This window comes from Vipera berus (assembly GCF_964194415.1).
Source record: "Vipera berus genome assembly, chromosome: 5".
In the NCBI taxonomy this organism is placed as follows: Eukaryota; Metazoa; Chordata; class Lepidosauria; order Squamata; family Viperidae; genus Vipera; species Vipera berus.
The window spans coordinates 31059172-31084619 of NC_138207.1; the positions used below are offsets into that span (position 1 = coordinate 31059172).

Genomic DNA, 25448 nt, shown 5'->3' on the forward strand with positions numbered 1-25448 from the left:
TCATAATTTTAGATCAGGAACTGTTACCTTCTTTCACTTATTTCTGAACTTTTAAAATAGATAGACAAAACATACATTTTTTTACCAAATTTTATTTTGGAGACATTATATCCTAACCATATGAAAGAGGGGCATAAACATTTAACAGTATTTGATACCAATTACAAGTTTCAGTATGTTGTAATGGAACTCAGTTTGGTCAATTTTCCTGCAGTCTTCATTAATTTATTAATCACACTTTCCCCTTTGGACAAATACCTGTCTAGTTAACCTGTTACTTTATTCTGAAAAATAAGATGAGTGTTTTGCACACAGACTTCAAGTTACTGCTAACACAATCTGAGTGTTTACTTGAAAAAAAACCCAATTGGCCTTTTTTGATATTGTATTTCCTTAAAAGGTAGGCAAATGAATCCTCTTGTGAAGGCTCTCCTATCTCAGGACCACCATCTTCACTTTTTCCTGGGCTTGCTAACTTTTGTAAGTTTATTCCACATTTTACCATTTTAGGCTATGCCACTCATAGAATTGATAAACCTTTAACTGAGATCCTGGCACTCAACAAGCCTTCCTCCCAACCCATTTCTGCCACCCAAATCTCACCCTCCCTTTGTTTTTAAAAATGATGCCTCAAGTTTTACTCTGTAAGCAATGCTTTTCCAGTCTATGCTGTAGGCAATCTGTTTCTTTACATATTTTTGTCTGGATAACTTTTGCCAGCTGAGCGGAATTACTAAGTTTTAATAAAGAGTTTTTGCCATAAAGGAGGCCTTTCTGGAAAATAGAGTAAGAGTCCAGACTGATTACAAAAATCTGGGACAATTACAGATTTTTTTAAGGATGAATAGAATAAGGGTAATACTTTGTTTTACAACCCAGAATACTTTGTACTCTACAGCCTCTGTATCACCACCATCTATGCCCCCAAAAAAGTTCCATTCTTCTTAAAGCAACTTCACGACACTGAGAGCGAAGAGGGAACACCCCCTAACTGATCAAATCTATTTGCTTTGGATAATTTGGGCTACTATATTTCCTCAGAATGGGGACTCAGATCTATTTTCCACCATGTTTTATAGCACCAAAGTTGGCAAATTATTTGAATTAAATTGGGGCTTGCAGTTCATATTTTAAGTGTATACATTATCCTGAAGTATAATGCTTAAAGATCCCTCTCTATTATTTTATTCATCTTTATTTGTACTCCACATTTATTATTTTTTAAAATAACTCAAGGCAAGCATATCCAGAACACCTCCCTCTTCCTATTTTCCCCACAACAATCCTGTGAGGTGAGAAAGAGGCCCAAAGTCACCCAGCTGGCTTTCATGCCTAAGGCGGGATTTGAACTCAGAGTCTCTTGCTTTCTACCCTGGTGCCTTAACCACTAGACCAAGTTGGCTTTAATATGCAAAGAAACATCTTAGATACTGTACCTTATTACTTGTATTTAATGAAATTATTTGAGAGATGACATTTGGAATAAGAATACCTAAACTGTTAATACCTTCAGAATGTGTGTGTGTGTGTGCACACAAGAGAGAATAACAATAATTACCTAAGATATTAGTAAAGAAACATTTGCCTATTAGTATCAATTCCAACTTAGACTAATTTACAAGGTATTCTGCATTTCACTCAAAAGGTATCCTTCAATTTGGATTTTGGATGGATACTAGATTTTATTTTAGATATGAGCTTTTATTTTTTGTTTATATCATTAGTCTGTTCCCAACCACTAACACTGTTTACTGTTTACGAATACAGTATCCGCTGACATCTCAGTTCAGACCAGCAGCATTCCCACCAGTGTGATTTATAAACTAGGTCTAAAGGGCACTTTGGATTTGCAGGCAAATATGTGTTTTTGTCCACCTCAGGGATTCAAACATAATGTTTGCCAGTGATGCCTTAAAGGAGTTGCATTTTTTCTTGGTTTTACATGGCTGGCCTATGCAGCTGCCAGCCATCCTAGGGTGGTATGTGTGTGTGTGGGAAGCTGGAACTACGTAGATGGGACCTTCACATTCCCAGTGTTCAAAGTATCTTGTAACCTTCAGATCCAAAGTACTGCCCAAGCCAACTATAATCTAATGTTTGTGCATAGGTAAACATGTATTAATTAATTCAACAATTCATGGTTTAACACAATGCAAACCCAATAAAGAATTGAATCCAACTTCTCCATTAGCATTTTAAATAGCATTTTAAATTGTAAATAGGCATTTTACAATGAGACTGTTTTGCCCTTTCTTCTACCATGACAAAGAAATACTGCTATACCACTTTATAAAACCTTAATAAGACCAGACTTAGAATACTGCATCCAGTCATGTTATAACAAAGTTGTCAAGACTCTGGAAATGGTGCAGAAAAGAGTGACAAATATGACTAGGAGGCTGGAAGCTAAAACATGAAGAATGGTTGCAGGAATTAGGTTTGTCTAGTCTGGTGAAAAGAAAGACTTGGGGTGACATGACAGCAGTGTTCCAATATTTGAGGGGCTACCACAAAGAAGAGGGGGTCAACTGATTTTTCAAAGTACCAGAAGGCAAGACAAAAAGCAACGGATGGAAATTAAGGAGAGAAGCAATTTATAACTAAGGAGAAATTTCCAAACAGTGACAGCAATTAACCAGTGGAACAGCTTGCCTTCAGAAGTTGTAGGTGCTTCCTCATTGGAGGCTTTTAAGAAGAGACTGGACAGCCAGTTGTCTGGAATGGCATAGGGTCTCCTACCTGAGCAGGAGGTTGCACTAGAAGACCTCCAAGACCCCTTCCAACTCCATTATTCTGCAGAAGTTTTTATATAATTAAACTGAACATTAAACTATATTGCACAGTATTATTTAATTTTCAATATAAGGATTTTATCTAGATATTTATAATAAAAAGACAAATTATTTTTCTACCATACATAAAATCAAATACGTAGACATTTCCAAATGGAATATTTTATTGAAGGACAGACATATTAGTAGCAAACATGCTAACTAAAATATTGGCATATGTAATTAATGAACTAGAAAACAAAAAGATACTGAAAGAAACCCACACACATTTGTTTCTGTAGTAGATAATTCTACTTGAAAGTATAATTATTTTAAAATTATAACACCAAGCACCCTATATCAATAGGAAAAAAATAGGTATAATGTTTTTTGAAGTTGTTAAAGTAGAAAATGGTCATGTTTGCATTGTTTCAGATCATCTAGCTGTATTTTATTTTATTTTTAAAGTAGAAAAACTATTTTCCTATAAAAGATTAATGGACCCATCTTCATAAATATTTTATAAAGAATTATGTTAGGTAACAAAAAGATCCTTTATAGTGCAAATAATCAGGATCCTTATGAACAATATTGCTTATCATTCAGTCTATGGTATTTTTGAGGCACTCGGGTTGAATCAGCATTTTAACACTACAGAAAAAGCATTACACATTTTTATACATTTATGAAAGAAAAAGAGATTCAGTATGCTGGAAATTTATAATTCACAGTATGACTGTCATGTGTCAGGAAGATAACACTCTTGCCTGGCAAATACATTTCTTGGTAAATTCAATGCTACTCAAGTTTTGTAGAAATGCTTATCAGGAAAAAATGTTTCCTCTCCCTAATTTTTTTTAGGGATAGATTTTCTGAGTACTTTAGAATTAAAGCATGACAAAGAAATGTTTGCTCTGTCAATGAAATTGTGGGATAGAAATGTTAATAATTTGATTAAAGGAAGTGCTGAAGACTTTTCCTTCAACAATTTTGAAGGAAAATCTTCATCAGAAGAGTACATAACAGATTTATAGCAAACGAATCCAAAAAACAAATGAGTTTTCATTATCCCAGTTTTACTATTTGACATTAATTTGGATTAATTTGGGAGATTTTTAACTTTTCTTCATAATTGTAGCTGATTACATTTGCCGTCTCTTGGAAGTTCTCATTTTATTTTCTTAGAATGCTATAGATATTGTGTCATTTCAGGTATTGTATGAAAAGAACAGCATACATTCATATTAGTAATCACTGCTGATAACAGTGATATAAAATGAGAGGTGGCTGCTACCTGCTGGCCACCAAATACAGTCCCAATAAAGCAAAAAAAAAGTCATAAAAAGACAATAAAATGTGAACAATTTAAATTTACTGAAAACAAATGGAGAACAAAATGCAATTTAAATGAAATATTAAATGAAAATGTATGGAATAATATAGTATAACAAAGATTTTCTCAGACATCTCTAATAGCATATTTTAAGGCAGTCTATATATTCAAATCTTGTGATCAGATTTTTTTCTAAAAAGCTAAACAAGATGTTCAGCTTACCAAAAAAAAAATAAAAAAATCCACACATTTCAAAATGTTTAATTAGGAAAAATACTTGTCTAATCAGTCACTTTCAGAAGAACCAGCTGACTTATTTTTCCTCCTTCGGAGCTGTAATTGCAGCTGAAGCTTGTTAGTGAAAAAGAACTGCTTCCACCCAATTTCTTGTGCCAGGGACTTCATTTCTGGAGTGATGGTGTCCAATAAATCTTGCACAATCATTTCCCATAGTTTGTCAGAGTTGCATAACTATTTGTAAAGAAATAAAAAATAGGAGCATATAAAAATAAATTTATTTTATTAGAAGCAAATAAATATTAGGTATCTGATTCCATTGGGTTGTTTGAGGTCCAGTATTTGCAAGTTTTTTCAAAAATGAAACAGACAATTGCATAATAATGTTCATATCCTTAATTTATAGTACCTGTTATCACCATGAGTATCAACTCTACATTTTAAAATTCAATTCAAATAATATTTAGGAACCATCCTTTATTTCAGTTACTTATTACAACCGTCCATTTTGAATCTGATGATGTTACTCCAGTTGAGTCTGTGCTTCAGGATTGTCAGCCTCAGGACCCAATAAGTCTGGATTCATTTCAGTCTGATCAGCCACAGGCATCTTCTGTTCTGGTGTAACAGTCTGATGACATTACACAACCCCAAGCCCCAGGTTTAGACATTTACAGAGGCAAGCAGAGCAATTCTCCTCAATGAGACTCCTTACTAAACAAACGGTGAGGCATGAGTGGCTGCAGCTAACTGTTAGCAGACAGATTTAGGTAGCTGCTTTCTTTGCAGACTTTTGCTGGAGATAACCATTTGGCTTTCTAGCTTGTGACTTTTTGGCTGACTACCTCTTTTGATGTTCTGTGGCTCTTGGAACATATTTGGATGATGCTTTTGCTTCTCGGCCTGTACCAGCATTTTTCAGGCAAATGCATTTTACTAGACATCTGAGCTACATTCCTATTTGTTGTTATCTGTTTTAACTATAGTACATATTTCAGCTTTGGAAGTGTGTGCCAGCAACCCTGAAACAAAAAATTTCCAAACTCTTCCTAATTTTAAGATTTTATGCTGATAATAAAAACACTAGTAACTGGTTGGCCTGGGCTACCCTTATAGAGGAAAAAAAGGAAGTAGACAAGAACAGAAATTTGTGGCCTTCGATACTGTATATTAGATTCCTATCCCATGGAGTATGGGCAATGGTGGGATTCAGCCAGTTTGCACCACTTTTGCAGAACTGGTAGCTAATTTTTTGTTGCCCAGGCCCAGAATGGACTTCCTGAAGCAGCATCCACACAGAGAACCAGTTGTTCACATATTTGAATCCCACCACTGAGTATGGACAATGTCATAAACAATGGAGATTCAATAACATTTAAATATTCCTCACAGTTGAATTTGGAGTTTGGCCAACTGTGATTAAGAAGCTGTATATGCCACCAGAAATTAAAACATAAAACATCCAACAATTTATTTGAATGTAAATAAATTGGATCATCAAGCATAAGCATATATTTTTAATGCAGGAAATAAAAGCAGAATGGTTGTTTGTATCATAGATAACTCTGATTTGCTTTTTAAAATGAACCTTAGATAACATGTTTTAAAAAATAAAATTCTTTATCAAATTTATCTTTATGTCACATAAGAGAGCTGCAACACTCTGATAGTACATATCTGATCTGCAATCATTTATGTGAATCAAATAATGGTAAAAAATGAGATCTGAAATCCTATATAAATCCTATATCCATTTACCTAGGGATAAATTTTAAGACTTAGTGGTGTTTGATAGATAAATGTAGGATTACTTTCTAAAACATTTTTTCTTGAAGCTTGTTAATATTTGAATTTTTTTAGAATGCTTTACTAAAAGTACTAATAAACCATACTTATAATCAAAATTAAACTGTTAAAAATGCATCTCCATTACTTTCTATTTTGTATTAGGTTTAAGCTCCCTCTAGTGGCATTTTAATGATTTCAAAAATTAGAGATGATAGAAATTGCAAGGCACTTTATTATAATAATTAACGATGCAAATCATCCCTGGTTAACTTGCCAGATGAAATGCAGATATACAATATATTATCAATAATAGTGACAGTGTAACAAAGTTAAATTTGTCAAGCCAGATGGTTATATATAACATCGGGAAGAAATCACTGAGCTATACAATCCAATTTAAAAAATACAGTCTCCTTTGAATTGCAGTTGAATTCTAGTGCCTTCCTATAAAAGGGCACTGCTGTTTCCTCTTCCAGGATGCTATTCAGCTTCTCAATCTAGTCTACAACCCTGGCATTTCTGCTAGTGTTTTATCAAAATACTAACCAAACATGAAGTTGGTTTATTGTATGGATTTTGAATAGTACAGCTACCCACATTTAAGCCCCTTATGCTGCTAAATAGAAATATTAGCTATTCCCAGGGCTTTTTTTGTCATAGAACACTCAGAATGGAGTTCCGGCACCTTTTTTGGATGGAACCTTGTAGGGTAGGCAAGGCGGGTTGTATGACATGTGTGAGTTCCAGCACCTTTTTCTTTTACAAAAAAAGCACTGGCTATTCCAAAAAAAGAAGAAAAGAACATTGATACTATACACATTGTATGGAGGACAGCCTTCCACAATTAGCTTAGCAATTTGAGGTTTTACTATAAGATTTTAATAAAGAAATCAAAGTACCATAAATCTCTAGAAATGAGATATTTATGCAGAACTAGAACTAAAAGCTCACACATATCAAGTTCATTTTTACCGTTTCAAATCTGTGTGATACTTGGGAAAGCCTTGCAATGTCTTCAAGATCCAAATAAGACATGATGTACAGAAGTAATGTATCAGGCAGTCGCACCAGGAAATCAAAATTACCTCTGCACAGATTGAAGATATGCTCCAGAGTGCTTGCTCCAAACACAATGGCTATTTGAACTGCAATTTTAGAAAGTACAACTAAGTCAGAAAAACCTAAATATAATCAATAGATATTAAACAGGTTTATTGCTTACAATTTAGACTGTACTTAAGGAATCATTGCTAAAACCCACTGATCCTTGAGTTGTTGAACTTGTTTGAGAAACAGTATTATAACAGATTTCAACCTCATCCTGAAATGGGCTGGGATGGTAAATTCCATAATTCTCAGCAAGGTGGAGAACACCACCATATAACAGCAGTGATTCTTCTCTACTATTCTCTACTAGGGCTGTACAAAGCATTTGAAAAGGACATATTATAATATGCATTGCACAAGTGAAACATCTATCCCTGAAGTATTATAGTAGCCTTTTCCCTTGAAAGATTTGACCCAAAGTCCAACCTTGGTTGATTTTTATGTGTCTGCATACAGAGATAATGCTTCCATTGGACTGTCAGAAAAAGCAAAAGCAAATCCTGAAATTGCAGGATGGTGAGAATAGAAAATGAGGGTGAAGGATGAAAGGTAATGAAGAACACTAATTGGCTATAAAAGAAGGCTTAACATAGACATGGGCACCTTCCGGAGGCTGATCTTAGCATCATGGAGTAAAAGGCTTTTCTATTGTTTTGAGTGGAACAGAAAGTTTTGGAATGATTTTTTTTAACTGTGTCTTGATGCTTGCCCATTCTCAACAGGGTGCATATCACATTGAACAGAGCTGCTAGATGATATTTCACAATGTAATAAGTACAGAAAAATCTATTTCTTTACTGCTGTTATAGTCACATTGGAGATTTAAACCTGAGCTCATATTTATGTTCAGTCTTAGTCTATACCACCGATGCTGCAGGTTTTATATTACAGAGCTCCTTAATGAATGAAGGAATTTCCTGGGGTTGACGGGCAGGCAGAAGTTGTTTGATAGGAATTGCATTTAGCTCGTTTATCACCTCTGAGTTTCAGAGACTGACCAAGTATGTAACTAAACTATTTGCCAGTTCAGTGAGAAAATCTCCAAGGAATCTGAATGATTTCCTGTAGGAATCTATTCAGATCCATAAGATATCTGGGGTAGCATCCAAATGTGTCTTCCATTTATTGAGGGTAGTAGTGCCAACAAGCCTCCATACTGACTTAAGTTTGCTCTGTCCAATAACAATTGTTGTTGTTGTTGTTAGCTGCGTAGTCGTGTCCGACCCATTGCGACCCTATGGATAACGTTCCTCCAGGCTTTCCTGTCCTCTACCATCTTCTGGAGTCCATTTAAGCTCACACCTACTGCTTCTGTGACTCCATCCAGCCACCTCATTCTTTGTTGTCCCCAATAACAATAGGCTGGAATTATTGATGAATCCAATCCTAAAGACACTTGAACTATTAAAGAGGTTATAGATCCCTGTGAGTGATTTTCAGGTTGTACTGCCTGTAGGAATGCTGCTGTCTATAAATCTATGCCAACACGGCTTGGTGGGAGCCTATGGGACCAACAGATTTGCCCCTCCTGTGAAATTTCTTACTATCAGGAAAGGGACATTTTTACCTCATTCTAATTCTGTCATAAAGTTGCCTAAAAGGATTAGGTGTCAACTTCTGAAATGAACCTGGCTGAAACCATCTTTGTTATTCTCAGTTACCTTGACAGTAGGATAATAATTTTATTTTTTTAAAAAATATTTTACATTTTTAATCTTCCTTATTGTTTTTATAAATAACTTAAGGAGAAAACCTAGCTAATTCTTATCCCTATTGCTATTTTCTCCACAACAACAATCCTGTGAGGTAGGTTGGTCTGAGAGAATATGACTGCCCCAAAGTCACTTACCTGACTTTCAGGGCTGGGACTAAAAGACACAGTCTTCTGATTTTAGTCTGGTGCCTTAACCACTACACCAAACTGACTGTCTTATGATGTATGACACTCCATTTTTTATTTATTACACTTTCCAAGATGATTATTATGCAAAAAACCCTGATATTATATTTATACATTTTGTAGAAAACTAAGAGATGAATTCCATTTCATAAGCTATAATAAGATACAACATAGACATGGATTCAGATATTGTCTTTCTGCTAATGGAATCTTCCCAACAAAGCACTTCTATCAAAATAGCTTCATTAAGCTAGAGCATTACTGTTCGGATGGAACCCTTAAATATTTCTTATTGACAATACGGAATGAACTCACGTTTGAAGCATGTGCCTGCAACATGCACACACAGAAATATTATAGTTCTGATGTGTATGGAGTCCTGCATTTCCACAAAATCATATCTAGTACAAAATTATTTTAAATAGCATAGCAACACTGTATAAATTGGAAAACTGCATTATTAGTATTATTACACTTAATTATTTTTCATGGTATGGTGTTCATTTATCATTACAAACATTTAAACATTATCAGTTCTCCACTATTTAAATGTTTATTCCATAAGCGTTTTGCTATAAGCAATACCTCACACAATGTTTTTCAGGGAAAAATAATGACTGACATACAATGGTTTGGCAAATTTAATTTTACTTTATCTTTTCTTGAGATAAAAAAACAAACATTTTATGACAGCATGTCTGTAAATGCCTCCCGACATTACAATGGAACTGAGCAAGGATTGCTTAAAAATGACTAATGTTGTATTTGCCTATTAGCATCTTTTTGCAACTATCCCTTTAGAATATCTCTCCATCTTCTTTTGCTTTAATCCAATTATAGTTATGTAGTGTCTGGCTTCTTGGGAAAAATAATAAAGGCCTTGAGGCTGTTCACTGAATTCTGTCACTACATCCTTGTCTAAATATAAGGTCTGCAGAATTTCCAATATTGCTGCCTAATCCTGAAAAGCTTATTTTTGCCCACCATAACCAACTTTTCACTATACAGTAACTCATTGGATGAAATAACAAATCCCTTTTTATTATGAAATCCACATTAATATGAAAATTGGTGTGTGGTTGAGATATGATCAAAAGAGACTTAACTTTGTCCAAAATCAAGAAAATGACTACCGGTAATATCTGTTTATATATTTCTCATATGTTGTTGTTTAAAACGGAATACTGAATTCTAAGTTGCTGGATGTAATGTGTAATGATTTGAAGTGTATACTTTCTTTTCTTTGGGTATGTTACTTTTTGAGAGTATAGTGTTAAAATATACACTGTAATAGTATTGTATGAAATAACATATTCATATTATATTGTAATTATTCATGCTTTATTTTATTGCTTGCTTACTGTATACAGTAATGCCCAGAGTTGTAGTTATTTGAGTTGATAGCCAACTCACTTGTTAAGTTGGGCTGCTACAGTAATAATAAATAAATAGTATTTTTCTCCTATTATTTAGTTCATGATTGGGAAAAATTCCCCTAGCTTGCTGAATAATAGATCATCATTCTAAACTTTCCAAAACATATCTGATTCATTTACATTTTATGCAAATTTTACCAACTGTAAGTAAACAAGATGTAAGACAATTCAAGTGTATTTTAGGGCAGGGGTCCCCAACCCCCGGGCCATGGACTGTTATCGATCCAAGGCATGCCAGCAACCGGGCTGCACAAACAAGCAAAGCCCTATCCATGGGATGCAGGTAGCACACAAAACCACACCCCCTCCAGTTGGTGGAAAAACCTCTCTCCACGTAACTGGTTCCTGGTACCCAAAAGGTTGGGGACCTCTGTTTTAGGGAATACAAATTCATATTTTGGAGGGAGATAAATTAGGAGGACTATGCAGCATTTCAGCTTTCATTACATTATGGAGATATCAAGATTGCAACTCAAACAAATGAGATTTTTCTTGGGACTGCAGTTCTTGGAAAAGATGGGATTGTTTTAAAGAGTTGCAGATAGGTGCTATATTTGCACACAAAACACACTAAAGGAACTTTTAGAATTAAATCCAAAGCATTATACCGTAGAATGTTACAAATTCTACTACCATTTCAAGAATATGTTATTTTTCATTAAGTTTCTTAAAGAGAATGACATAAGGGAACTGTCACCATCAGTAAATAAGAATTTTAAAGAACACCGAAACTCTTCAAAAGTAGATTTGTTCCTCCACATGTTGAATATTATTGCATTTTCATATAGAGTTTATCTCTTGTAAATAGCTGAATAGGAATCCATAGATTATTTCCTATGCCACAAATAACGGATATTTAATCTCAAATTTTAACACTTTTTTAAAAAAGACATCAGATTGTTAGCACTATGTTATGCCTTCACATTTGTCATGAAAATAAAATAGTGTTCTACTACCAGAAAGACTGATTTATACAAAATTGTTAAAAATAGGACTTATCACATTTTCTTCAAACATGCATTTTCTCCAAAGACTAGTACACGCATTGAACTATGACTAAATTCATAGTATTCTACTTTGGAGGGAGGGATCATCCAAGAAATCTTCATGAGATTCTTTGAGTTCTCCAGGCCTTGCTTCACGGAATTCACTCCGAAGAGAAATTTTCCACCACCTGAAAATCACCTATGAATGGAGAATAGTGACAAGTATTTAGAGAAATTATTTAGAAAGCTGGTATAGTGATTAAGGAGATGGATTAGGAATGGGGAGGCTCAGATTAGTCAAAGATGACTTGGGGCCAGTCACTTCTCTCAGTCCTAATCAGCATCAGGCTTTTATGGCAAGGTTAATGAACATTTCCTGCTCCATTGTTATCATGTATTGACAAGCTTCACTGCAAAAACAAGGCAAACCTGCACATTGAGACATTCAGAACATTAATATTTATATAAAATAATTCAGGATGGATATTGATAAATATATTGGAAAGTAAAATCTCTAACTGGCTTCCTTCTGAGAAAGCACGTAACTACTTTACTAGTAATTGTAGATGATCTTGCAGAAATAACTATGTTTGCACATCACACTTAACAATGGTTCATTTATTAATGATTTACTCAGTCCAATTTTGCAGATTCACACAATACAGCAAACCACAAAATAACCACGGATTTCCATTGAGCCAAAATATGATTGGGTAATTTGTGATCCAGTCACAGAAATATAACGTAGGATTAATTTAGCCATGGAGGTGCCCGCACCAAAAAAGAGAACACTTCATATAACTTGTTTTCCTGTGAATAGTTTGCCAGTGCCAGATTTTGATGCAAAAGGAACTAAGAGACCTAAATCTTAGCATGTTATGAAATACAGTACTGACTACATACACATTGCCTGGCTGATTCTTACAGAGGAAATAAGCATTTTTCCATGAAACTGTAAATAATGACTGCAAGGTGAATTGCAATTTCACTCTTTACTTCCTCTTCTATGCTTTCAAAACAGGGCAGTTTTGAGGAACTGGAAGAGGAGTTACTTGGCTTGTTATTGAATAAAATTTTTCACATCTATAATTGTAACTAATTAAAAAAGAGAGTGACAAAAAACTGTTTTTGATGACAGTAAAAAGAAAATCTTAATTTATTATATAGTTAACCACTGCAAAAACAAACAAAAAAAATATACGCAGACCTTTCTGGATATAAAGTTTGAGAAACTATCTGATTATTCAGATACATTCAATTAAATGCAACATTAATCAATTTGCCATACTTAATACTAGTAAGGTTTTTAAAATCTTAGAGTGAATAGCTGTATCACATACATGCTATGAAATGATTTTTTTTCTATTATCATTATTCCTTTTATAAGGAATGTTCCCTTCCTATTCTGATTTGCATAAATATACTCATTAAAGTAACTGCTGAAAATACAGAGATTAAATGCTGTGATTTTCCCCACAGTATTTCGTGGAAAAGACATAGAAATGCTTAAAAAGTTAGTTTTTGCAAAACGTTTTTGAGGCATGTGAAGTTTAAAGTAAACATTTAGATTAGGAAGCTTTGAATCTTTCAGAAGATGATCCTTCTTAGAAGAATGCTTTTAAAGGAAAAAAATAATTTAATTAAAATAATTTTTTTAAAGATATGTGTTAAGTCGTGGGCTCTGGTGAGCAGGAATGAAGACACAAGGCTGAGTACAGAGAAAGTCATTCTTTTATTCTTGCTGGAACTGTACTTGAGCTTGGGCTGCACCCAGCCACAATATATACTGTAGCCAAGCCCTATGGTAGCAGCCAATAGGATTGAACCGCATTTGCCACCTGGGGCTGACCAATTGCAGGACCGGAGACAGCCTGTCTGGGTTGCTGGAGAGTTGTTAGCTCTCTAGCAACGCACGTGGTGTGGTACCAAAAGCCCAGTATGTAACAATATGTACTACTTAATTGGATTTATTTGGGAATCTTAAATCACTATGATATAAGATTCAGTATTTAATAGGAACCCAACAATGTTTAAACTAACATTGATTAGTGTCATTTGTGAACCTAGCCAGAGAGCAAAATTGTGAAATAAAAGTACATTGGTCCAATAAAATTTGGCCAATCTCTTATGATATTCTTATTAAAAATGATGGATACATGCTGAAAATCATATCAGGGAAACTGTTCGGCTTTTGTCTTCCATTTTAGCTTGACTTGGAATTTGCACATGAGTTGTTTATGATCTGTTCCACAGTCAGCCCTAGCTAGTCTTTGCTGTTATAATTAAGCTCTTCTACCTCCTTATGCTAATAATATATAGTCGGTTTTATTTTTGTGTACACCATCTGGTGAGATTATATATATATATATATATATATATATATATATATATATATATATATATATGTATGTATGTATGTATGTATGTATGTATGTATGTATGTATTGATATGGTTGTTGGAATATAGTGTAAGCAATCAAGAAGTGACAGTATTGGCAGAAATTGGTAAGTTGATCTCTTGCTTCATTTCAGTTTCTTAGGCCATACAGTTTAATTACATTTTCCTTTGTAATATTTCCAATGTTGGTATTCCAGTCTCCAAATACAAGCAGCTCATCTTGCTTACATATTTTCTCAACTTCAGATTAACCCCCTCTTCTGCATCAGTAGTTGGAGCATAAACTTGAATAAGCATCATAATAAATGGTTGCCTGTGAAGTATAATTGACACTATTCAATCATTGATTGCATTGTTCCCAAGTACAGTTTTTGTTTTAGCTTTCCTGGCTATGAAAGAAACTCTGGTTCCACTTTGTTTTTCATATTTCTAATAATAAACAAAATCATCTTTTAATTGAAAATTTCCAATTCCAGTCAATTTCAATGGAATGATGCCAGAAAGATCAATGTATAGTCAATTCATTTTGTCTTTCACTGTATGGATTCTCCCATGTATATGCATCTAATATTTATTTCCCATCGTAATTTGTCTTTGTAGCTTCAGATTTTCCTTTCTTGTATGGCAACCTTAGCAATTAAATATCTCAAAGGCTTTAATCTAGCCATTTTTTAAACATCACTAATATCCCAAAAGATACTCAGCTCTTCCTCAATAACATGTTGAGTGCCATCAGACCTAAGAGGCCAATCAACCATTACTATATTATCAATTTTATATTGTCTATTCATTGTTAAATATAGGAGTGGTTTGCCACTGCCATCCCTTCCATGGTATGAAAAGATGCCTTTGCTGTTGTCACTAAAGTAATTTTCTGCTTCCAGTATCTTGCTATGTTGCTGATGCCCGATAAAAATGCCTGTCCACTTTAGCTAAACAGCTTTGCTGGAAATATACAATCATGATGTACACTCCTGCCATTCTTTGTTCACCTCTCCTAAAAACACTCTGTCACCTCATTGAGGTAGGAGAGAAGGATTTGAGGGGGCATGTCTTCTATTAGGAAATCATTGATATGACCCAGTGTTGAATGAATTACTTTTTAAGCAATCTTGTTGTTTTTTAAAGTGACAATTCAGTTACCAGGAAAAAAACCCCATTTTTATATTTACTTAAAAGCAACTGTAAGGAACTACAAATGTGACAGGTACAGTAGCTTAATCAATCAATCTGTTTATTACAGCCTTAAGGCCAGACACAATCAAAATACCGTATATACTTGAGTATAAGCCGAATTTTTCAGCCCACTTTTTGGGCTGAAAAACTCCACTTCGGCTTATACTCCAGTCAACAAAAAAAAAGAACTGTCCGTTCGTTCGGAACAGGCTGCTGAGAGAAGCTGCCTCGCCTGCTGCGCCCCCAACAACCGCCGCTGCCGCTTTCCCCCCCCCATCGCTCACCCGCTGCCCCCGAAAATGCAGCTGCCGCTTTCCCCCCCCATCGCTCACCCGCTGCCCCCGAAAATGCCGCTGCCGCTTTCCCCCCCATCGCTCACCCGTGCTTTCCCCCCCATCGCTCACCCGTGCTTTCCCCCCCATCGCTCACCCGTGCTTTCCCCCCCCATCGCTCACCCGTGCTTTCCCCCCCCATCGCTCACCCGTGCTTTCCCTCCCCATCGCTCACCCGTGCTTTCCCCCCCCATCGCTCACCCGTGCTTTCCCTCCCCATCGCTCACCCGTGCTTTCCCCCCCCATCGCTCACCCGTGCTTTCCCCCCCCATCGCTCACCCGTGCTTTCTCTCCCCATCGCTCACCCGTGCTTTCCCCCCCCATCGCTCACCCGTGCTTTCCCCCCCCATCGCTCACCCGTGCTTTCTCTCCCCATCGCTCACCCGTGCTTCCCCCCCCATCGCTCACCCGTGCTTTCTCTCCCCATCGCTCACCCGTGCTTTCCCCCCCCATCGCTCACCCGTGCTTTCCCCCCCCATCGCTCACCCGTGCTTTCTCTCCCCATCGCTCACCCGTGCTTCCCCCCCATCGCTCACCCGTGCTTTCTCTCCCCATCGCTCACCCGTGCTTTCCCCCCCCATCGCTCACCCGTGCTTTCTCTCCCCATCGCTCACCCGTGCCGCCCCGAAAATGCCGCTGCCGCTCGCCCGCTTGCTCGCTTCCTCGCCCGGGGACCAGCACCAGCCAGCCAGCCCGCCGGCGAGAAGCCCGGCCCGGAGGTGAGGGGAGGGAGCGGAGTCGCTCACCCGTGCTTTCCCCCCCCCCCATCGCTCACCCGTGCTTTCTCTCCCCATCAAAGATCCTTGGAAGTAATGGTTGGAAAAGTTTGCAAGTCTTTGGGAAAGTTCAAGAAGTGAAAGGAATACCCTCCTCTTGAAAGACCAGATAAGGCAGACAGGGAGATGAAGAGTTCAACCGAGTTTCCTCTTTTGTTCAGGCATCTGCACCCGCTGCTTTTAAACTCGCCTGGCGCTGCAACGGCACCCGTTTTCCCCGGCGAGTTTTCCCTACCTGGCCCCTGCAGAATCGCGGCGGCGCCCCCGGAGAAGCCTACCCCGAGGCTGCGGCCGATTTTTCCTTCTCCTAGACTCTGCCGCCCAGAGCGTTGTTTCTCCCCCTCGTGCGTGCATGGGATGAGGCGAGAAACCAACAGCCTGCGTCCGTCTCTCTTTATGTATATTTCTGTATATATCTTATCTCGGGATCTAGACCTTTCGAAGGAGAAGGGGCGGCTGGAGTTCGTGAGTTGCTGTGGGACCCAAGGGTTGGGGGAAGAGAGATGGGAGGGAAAAGGGGAGAAACCTGCCGCTGGCTAGTTCTTTGTCTGATCGGGGAGCCTGAACAAAAGAGGAAACTCGGTTGAACTCTTCATCTCCCTGTCTGCCTTATCTGGCTTTTTGAAACGCACCACCGGCTGCTCCGTCCAGAAGCCCAGATTCGGGAGGGCTGCTTGGCTTCCACTTGAGCCCATCTATGTCCGCGGGCCCCCCCCCACTACCCCTAGACCTCCGCCGCCGGCGGAGGCTGGATCCGCGCTCCGCAGCGGCAGGGCGCGGATCCAGCAGAAAGAAGCAGGCAGGCAAGGCACGGAGATCCGGAGACCTGCTGATGATTGGGGAGGTTTGGGCACCTCCCCAAACCTCAGCAGGTCTTCGGATCTCCGTGCCTTGCCTGCCTGCTTCTTTCTGCTGGATCCGCGCCCTGCCGCCGGCAGAGGCTTGTGGAGCACGGATCCAGCCTCCGCCGGCATGCAGGCAAATCCTGCTAAAGGGCTTTCCCCCCCCCACACTGGATCCGCGCTCCGCAAGCCTCTGCCGGCGGCAGGGCGCGGATCCAGCAGAAAGAAGCAGGCAGGCAAGGCACGGAGATCCGAAGACCTGCCGAGGTTTGGGGAGGTGCCCAAACCTCCCCAATCATCAGCAGGTCTCCGGATCTCCGTGCCTTGCCTGCCTGCTTCTTTCTGCTGGATCCGCGCCCTGCCGCTGCGGAGCGCGGATCCAGCCTCCGCCGGCGGCGGAGGTCTAGGGGTAGTGGGGGGGGGCCCGCGGACATAGATGGGCTCAAGTGGAAGCCAAGCAGCCCTCCCGAATCTGGGCTTCTGGACGGAGCAGCCGGTGGTGCGTTTCAAAAAGCCAGATAAGGCAGACAGGGAGATGAAGAGTTCAACCGAGTTTCCTCTTTTGTTCAGGCTCCCCGATCAGACAAAGAACTAGCCAGCGGCAGGTTTCTCCCCTTTTCCCTCCCATCTCTCTTCCCCCAACCCTTGGGTCCCACAGCAACTCACGAACTCCAGCCGCCCCTTCTCCTTCGAAAGGTCTAGATCCCGAGATAAGATATATACAGAAATATACATAAAGAGAGACGGACGCAGGCTGTTGGTTTCTCGCCTCATCCCATGCACGCACGAGGGGGAGAAACAACGCTCTGGGCGGCAGAGTCTAGGAGAAGGAAAAATCGGCCGCAGCCTCGGGGTAGGCTTCTCCGGGGGCGCCGCCGCGATTCTGCAGGGGCCAGGTAGGGAAAACTCGCCGGGGAAAACGGGTGCCGTTGCAGCGCCAGGCGAGTTTAAAAGCAGCGGGTGCAGATGCCTGAACAAAAGAGGAAACTCGGTTGAACTCTTCATCTCCCTGTCTGCCTTATCTGGTCTTTCAAGAGGAGGGTATTCCTTTCACTTCTTGAACTTTCCCAAAGACTTGCAAACTTTTCCAACCATTACTTCCAAGGATCTTTGATGGGGAGAGAAAGCACGGGTGAGCGATGGGGGGGGGAAAGCACGGGTGAGCGACTCCGCTCCCTCCCCTCACCTCCGGGCCGGGCTTCTCGCCGGCGGGCTGGCTGGCTGGTGCTGGTCCCCGGGCGAGGAAGCGAGCAAGCGGGCGAGCGGCAGCGGCATTTTCGGGGCGGCACGGGTGAGCGATGGGGAGAGAAAGCACGGGTGAGCGATGGGGGGGGAAAGCACGGGTGAGCGATGGGGAGAGAAAGCACGGGTGAGCGATGGGGGGGGAAGCACGGGTGAGCGATGGGGAGAGAAAGCACGGGTGAGCGATGGGGGGGGAAAGCACGGGTGAGCGATGGGGGGGGAAAGCACGGGTGAGCGATGGGGAGAGAAAGCACGGGTGAGCGATGGGGGGGGAAGCACGGGTGAGCGATGGGGAGAGAAAGCACGGGTGAGCGATGGGGGGGGAAAGCACGGGTGAGCGATGGGGGGGGAAAGCACGGGTGAGCGATGGGGAGAGAAAGCACGGGTGAGCGATGGGGGGGGAAAGCACGGGTGAGCGATGGGGGGGGAAAGCACGGGTGAGCGATGGGGGGGGAAAGCACGGGTGAGCGATGGGGGGGGAAAGCACGGGTGAGCGATGGGGGGGGAAAGCACGGGTGAGCGATGGGGAGAGAAAGCACGGGTGAGCGAAAGAAGCAGGCAGGCAAGGCACGGAGATCCGGAGACCTGCTGACGTTTGGGGAGGTTTGGGGAGGTGCGCGCGCACCTCCCCAAATCTCCCCAAACTTCGGCAGGTCTCCGGACGGCGGCGGCTTGGGAGAGGTGCGCGCGATCCTGGAAGCACCGAAGCCTCGGCCGCGCGCAAGTCCTCGGTAAGTTCCGGGCGGTCACTTGCTTCGCGTCTCCTGAGGGAAGGGGGGGCGACTGGAGCGGGCGTGTTTCCTCGCCTGCTGGGCGCCGCGATTTGCCCAGGGAACGCGCGGGCCCCGAATGGCAGCGTGGAACGAGGAAGCGGACAGCCAGGGCTTCCCCGAGAGCCGCGGCCACACAGGGTATTCCTGTGTATTCAGGCTTGCAAAATGGCGGATCGAGCCTCTGCTGGCGGCGGAGGCTTGCAGAACGGCGGATCGGCTTATACTCGAGTCACGAACTTTTTCCAGTTTTTGGGGGTGAAAATGGGGGTCTCGGCTTATACTCGAGTCGGCTTATACTCAAGTATATACGGTATATAACAGCAAAATATATAACAATCTTACATCCATATTTACAGGATATAAAACCACCAAACAATCAGTATAATATAATCCAAAATTCTAAAAATAAAACATCATATTAAAATTTTTCAGACCTTAATAATGGTGCGATGTATTGTGCAGATGGTGGCACAAAATTGGGCAACCTGAATTGATATTTTCGGATCCTTATCCAAAAGTAGTAGCATTAAATAAAATTCATATCCCCTGCCTGGAATTTTCTTCAATATCGGATATATAAAAATCTGTCTAGAATCTTTATATAAAGAACAATGAAACAGCATATGACTTAGTTTCTATAGAGCCATCACCACATGGACACAATCAAAGGTGCATAGGAGTGCCCTTAAACCGTCCAAAAAGGACTGCTGAGGGCAATGCATCCAGCCTGGCTAAGGTGAAACTTAGCTTAATTGAAACCTGGCAATTTTACCTTAATCACCTGGTTTCTGAATCCTTGCCCTAATTTATCTGCTTAAACATTCAGCTCAGGTTCTTGCATTTACTACATACTGATCTTTTCTATGTATTTCAGATATTTCAGATTGTACCAGCCATAGTCCCTTGCTACTAATTGGGCTGTTTGAGTATGGGAATAAAATCCAAAGCAGATGGAGGATATAACACTAACTTGTTTAGCACATGGTTTCTAAAACACTAGTACTGAAAAATATTTACTTAGGAATAAGAAATATAAAACACACTGTTCTTTCAAAAAAAATCTTACTTTCATGTAATGTTGTAGAAGTGTAAAAGGTAAAGCATTTATAATAAACATTTTTCAAAATTGTGTAATTGTTGCCTCCTATCTTTCTCTAGAGATCAAATTGCCAACATACGCTGGATCATGGAGAAAGCTAGGGAGTTCCAGAAAAACATCTACTTCTGCTTCATTGACTATGCTAAAGCCTTTGATTGTGTGGATCATAACAAACTGTGGCAAGTTCTTAAAGAGATGGGAGTACCAGACCATCTTATTTGTCTCTTGAGAAACCTATATGCGGGTCAAGAAGCAACAGTGAGAACTGGACATGGAACCACTGATTGGTTCAAAATTGGGAAAGGAGTCCGCCAAGGCTGTATACTGTCGCCCTGCCTATTTAACTTATATGCACAGCACATCATGAGAAAGGCAGGGCTAGATGAATCAAAAGTTGGAATTAAGATTGCCGGAAGAAACATCAACAACCTAAGATATGCAGATGATACCACTCTAATGGCAGAAAGTGAAGAGGAAATAAAGAGCCTCTTGTTGCGGATGAAGAAGGAGAGTGCAAAAGTTGGGTTGAAACTTAACATTAAGAAAACCAAGATCATGGCATCTGGCCCTCTCAATTCCTGGCAAATAGATGGGGAAGAAATGGAGGTAGTGACAGATTTTATTTTCCTGGGCTCCAAGATCACTGCAGATGGGGACTGTAGCCAAGAAATTAAAAGACGCTTGCTCCTGGGGAGGAAAGCCATGGCAAATCTAGACAGCACACTAAAAAGCAGAGACATCACCCTGTCAACAAAAGTGCGTATAGTCAAGGCTATGGTCTTCCCAGTTGCAATGTATGGCAGTGAAAGTTGGACCATAAGAAAGGCTGAGCGCCAAAGAATTGAGGCCTTTGAACTATGGTGCTGGAGAAGACTCCTGCGAGTCCCTTGGACTGCAAGGCGATCAAACCGGTCAGTCCTGGAGGAGATCAATCCTGACTGCTCTTTAGAAGGCCAGATCCTGAAGCTAAAACTCAAATACTTTGGCCACCTAATGAGAAGGAAGGACTCACTAGAGAAGAGCCTAATGCTGGGAAAGATCGAGGGCAATAGAAGAAGGGGACGACAGAGAATGAGGTGGCTGGATGGAGTCACTGAAGCAGTAGGCGTGAGCTTAAATGGACTCCAGAAGATGGTAGAGGACAGGAAGGCCTGGAGGAATGTTGTCCATAGGGTCGCGATGGGTCGGACACGACTTCGCAGCTAACAACAACAACAACAACATCTTTCTCTAGCTAGCTGTTCTTGAACAAGCATATTCAATTTTTTGAACTATTTTTTTGTTCACATAGTAGGGAATGAATGTAACAAAACAGGAATTTTATCAGTAAAATGACAGATTTATACATGTCAGCTTCTGCCTCTTCTATTTGGAGGCATACAAATTATTATGAATCAAACATGAATATAAATCTAGTTACAAAGGGCTAAATTAGAAGAAAGGTTTATTATGGCTTTAACTACTGAATAAACTACCTGTTATATGAGGCAAATAAGCACCAGAAATTAGAGCAAATTTAAGGAAATTGTTGCTTTCCAGATATTACTATCACTTTCAGAATGGCCATGCTGACTGGGGTTTAGAAGTGATGTAGCTTATGCCTCCCCTTCATGGATTACTGCCTTGTCGTGGCGAAGGGGCTTGCGTAATTCAATGAAGCTATGAGCTATGCCGTGCAGGGCCACCCAAGACGGACAGGTCATAGCAGAGAGTTCTGACAAAACGTGATCCACTGGAGAAGGAAATGGCAAACCACTCCAGTATCTTTGCCATGAAAACCCTATGGACAGTACCAAAAGGCAAAACGATATGACGCCGGAAGATGAGCCCCTCAGGTCGGAAGGCGTCCAATATGCTACTGGGGAAGAGCAGAGGGCTAGTACTAGTAGCGCCAGAAAGAATGAAGCGACTGGGCCAAAGCCGAAAGGACGCTCAGCTGTGGATGTGTCTGGTGGTGAAAGGAAAGTCCGATGCTGTAAAGATTTTTTCTCCATAGGAACCTGGAATGTAAGATCCATGAATCAAGGAAAGCTGGACGTGGTCAAACAAGAGATGACAAGACTGAACATTGACATCTTAGGTATCAGCGAACTAAAATGGACAGGAATGGGTGAATTTAATTCAGATGACCATCAGGTATACTACTGTGGGCAAGAATCCTTCAGAAGAAATGGAGTAGCCTTCATAGTCAATAAAAGAGTAGGAAAAGCAATACTGGGATACAATCCTCAAAATGACAGAATGATCTCAGTTTGAATCCAAGGCAAACCATTCAATATCACAGTAGTCCAAGTCTATGCCCCAACCACCAGTGCTGAAGAGGATGAAATTGACCAGTTCTATGAAGCACTACAGCACCTTATAGAACTAACACCAAAAAATGATGTTCTTATCATCATGGGGGATTGGAATGCTAAAGTAGGAAGCCAAAAGATAACTGGAATAACAGGCAAGTTTGGCCTTGGAGTGCAAAATGAAGCAGGGCACAGGCTGATAGAATTCTGTCAAGAGAATACGATGGTCATAGCAAACACTCTTTTCCAACAACCCAAGAGACGGCTCTACACATGGACATCACCAGATGGTCAACACAGAAATCAGATTGACTATATGCTCTGCAGCCAAAGATGGAGAAGCTCTATACAGTCAGTAAAAACAAGACCAGGAGCTGACTGTGGCTCAGACCATGAGCTTCTCCTTGCAAAGTTTAGGCTTAAACTGAAGAAAGTAGGGAAAAGCACTAGGCCACTCAGGTATGAATTAAATCATATCCCTGTTGAATATACAGTAGAGGTGACAAATAGATTTAAGGAATTAGATCTGATAGACAGAGTGCCTGAAGAACTATGGACAGAGGTTCGCGACATTGTACAACAGGTAGCAACCAAAACCATCCCAAAGAAAAAGAAATGCAAGAAAGCAAAATGGCTGTCTGAGGAAGCTTTGCAAATAGCTGAGGAAAGGAGGGAAGCGAAAGGCAAGGGAGAAAAAGAAAGATACACCCAATTGAATGCAGAATTCCAGAGAATAGCTAGAAGAGATAAGAATGCCTTCTTAAATGAACAGTGCAAAGAAATAGAAGAAAACAATAGAATAGGGAGGACCAGAGATCTTTTCAAGAAAATTGGAGAAATGAAGGGAACGTTTAATGCAAAAATGGGCATGATAAAGGACCAAAATGGCAGGGACCTAACAGAGGCAGAAGAGATTAAGAAGAGGTGGCAAAATTACACAGAAGAACTATACAAGAATGAGCTTAACGTCCCTGATAATCACAATGAGGTGGTCACTGACCTCGAGCCAGACATCCTAGAATGTGAAGTGAAGTGGGCCTTAGAAAAGCTGAGCAACAACAAAGCTAGTGGAAGTGACAGTATTCCAGCTGAGCTATTCAAAATCTTAAAAGACAATGCAGTAAAAGTGCTACACTCAATTTGCCAGCAAATTTGGAAAACTCAACAGTGGCCTCAGGATTGGAAAAGATCAGTTTACATTCCAATTCCAAAGAAAGGCAGTGCCAAAGAATGTTCAAACTATCGCACCATCTTATTTGTCTCTTGAGAAACCTATATGCGGGTCAAGAAGCAACAGTGAGAACTGGACACGGAACCACTGATTGGTTCAAAATTGGGAAAGGAGTCCGGCAAGGCTGTATACTGTCGCCCTGCCTATTTAACTTATATGCACAGCACATCATGAGAAAGGCAGGGCTAGATGAATCAAAAGTTGGAATTAAGATTGCCGGAAGAAATATCAACAACCTAAGATACGCAGATGATACCACTCTAATGGCAGAAAGTGAAGAAGAACTAAAGAGCCTCTTGTTGCAGGTGAAGAAGGAGAGTGCAAAAGTTGGGTTGAAACTTAACATTAAGAAAACCAAGATCATGGCATCTGGCCCTCTCAATTCCTGGCAAATAGATGGGGAAGAAATGGAGGTAGTGACAGATTTTATTTTCCTGGGCTCCAAGATCACTGCAGATGGGGACTGTAGCCAAGAAATTAAAAGACGCTTGCTCCTGGGGAGGAAAGCCATGGCAAATCTAGACAGCACACTAAAAAGCAGAGACATCACCCTGTCAACAAAAGTGCGTATAGTCAAGGCTATGGTCTTCCCAGTTGGAACGTATGGCAGTGAAAGTTGGACCATAAGAAAGGCTGAGCGCCAAAGAATTGAGGCATTTGAACTGTGGTGCTGGAGAAGACTCCTGCGGGTCCCTTGGACTGCAAGGCGATCAAACCGGTCAGTCCTAGAGGAGATCAATCCTGACTGCTCTTTAGAAGGCCAGATCCTGAAGCTAAAACTCAAGTACTTTGGCCACCTAATGAGAAGGAAGGACTCACTGGAGAAGAGCCTAATGCTGGGAAAGATGGAGGGCAAGAGAAGAAGGGGACGACAGAGAATGAGGTGGCTGGATGGAATCACTGAAGCAGTAGGCGTGAGCTTAAATGGACTCCAGAAGATGGTAGAGGACAGGAAGGCCTGGAGGAATGTTGTCCATAGGGTCGCGATGGGTCGGACACGAATTCGCAGCTAACAACAACAAAAGCTTATGCCTATTTCAGTATTGGGAGCTGAGGGCCCCATCCGCGAAAAACATCTTGTAACTACAACTGGACAATTTTTTTTTTAAGCCGGAGCTAGCATTAGCACTGCAGTCCATCCTTATTAATCGACTTACATTCCAGCCCTAAATCAGGAACTGTCCGTAAAAACATGAGCACTCGGCGAATTTGTCTCCCGCTTGCCCCCGCTTTCCTTCATTTATTTTGTCTGCCAGGAATGTATCTTCGTAAAGGGTAATTGACGCTCCTTTCCGTTCGTCGGGGTACCGTGTACTATTCTTTCTTCCTCAATATTTAGTCACCCTCCAACAGAAATTCCCCCCCCCCCAAAAAAAAAAAAATCTCTGAAGGCCGACAAAAGGGAGAAAAAACAAATATACTCACATCCTTCTTAGTAACGGTGATTTGGTAGAAGTCTTTGCTAGGTGCCGGGGCTTGTCCGCGCGTCTCGAACAAAGTGTCGTCCAGGAGAGACGCCATTTTAGGACGCCAACTCCCAGTCGCTCTGGCAACCAGGAAGGGGCGGGCGAATGGAAGGTCACTGGAAGCCCAGCCCCCTCTCTTAAAGGAGACGACCAGTTCTTAGCGTTAGAAGTCACGGAGGTTTTATCACCCCAAGGAAGGAAAGAGGAGCCTCGGAATCGCCACGGTTGACGGGGAAACGCAGTATGGGAGCGACTGGAGCG

The 25448-nt window shown here is 40.8% G+C and overlaps 1 protein-coding gene across 1 annotated transcript; it reads right to left on the reverse strand.

The window, feature by feature from the left end:
- Positions 1 to 3969: 3969 nt before the first annotated feature.
- Positions 3970 to 25368, reverse strand: FBXO36 (F-box protein 36). The gene is made up of 4 exons (XM_081328907.1): positions 25147 to 25368; positions 11649 to 11757; positions 7102 to 7274; positions 3970 to 4575 (listed from the first exon to the last, which is right to left on the reverse strand). The coding sequence occupies exons 1-4, from the start codon at positions 25240 to 25242 to the stop codon at positions 4390 to 4392; spliced, it is 564 nt and encodes a 187-aa protein (XP_081185033.1). The 5' UTR covers positions 25243 to 25368; the 3' UTR covers positions 3970 to 4389.
- Positions 25369 to 25448: the final 80 nt, after the last annotated feature.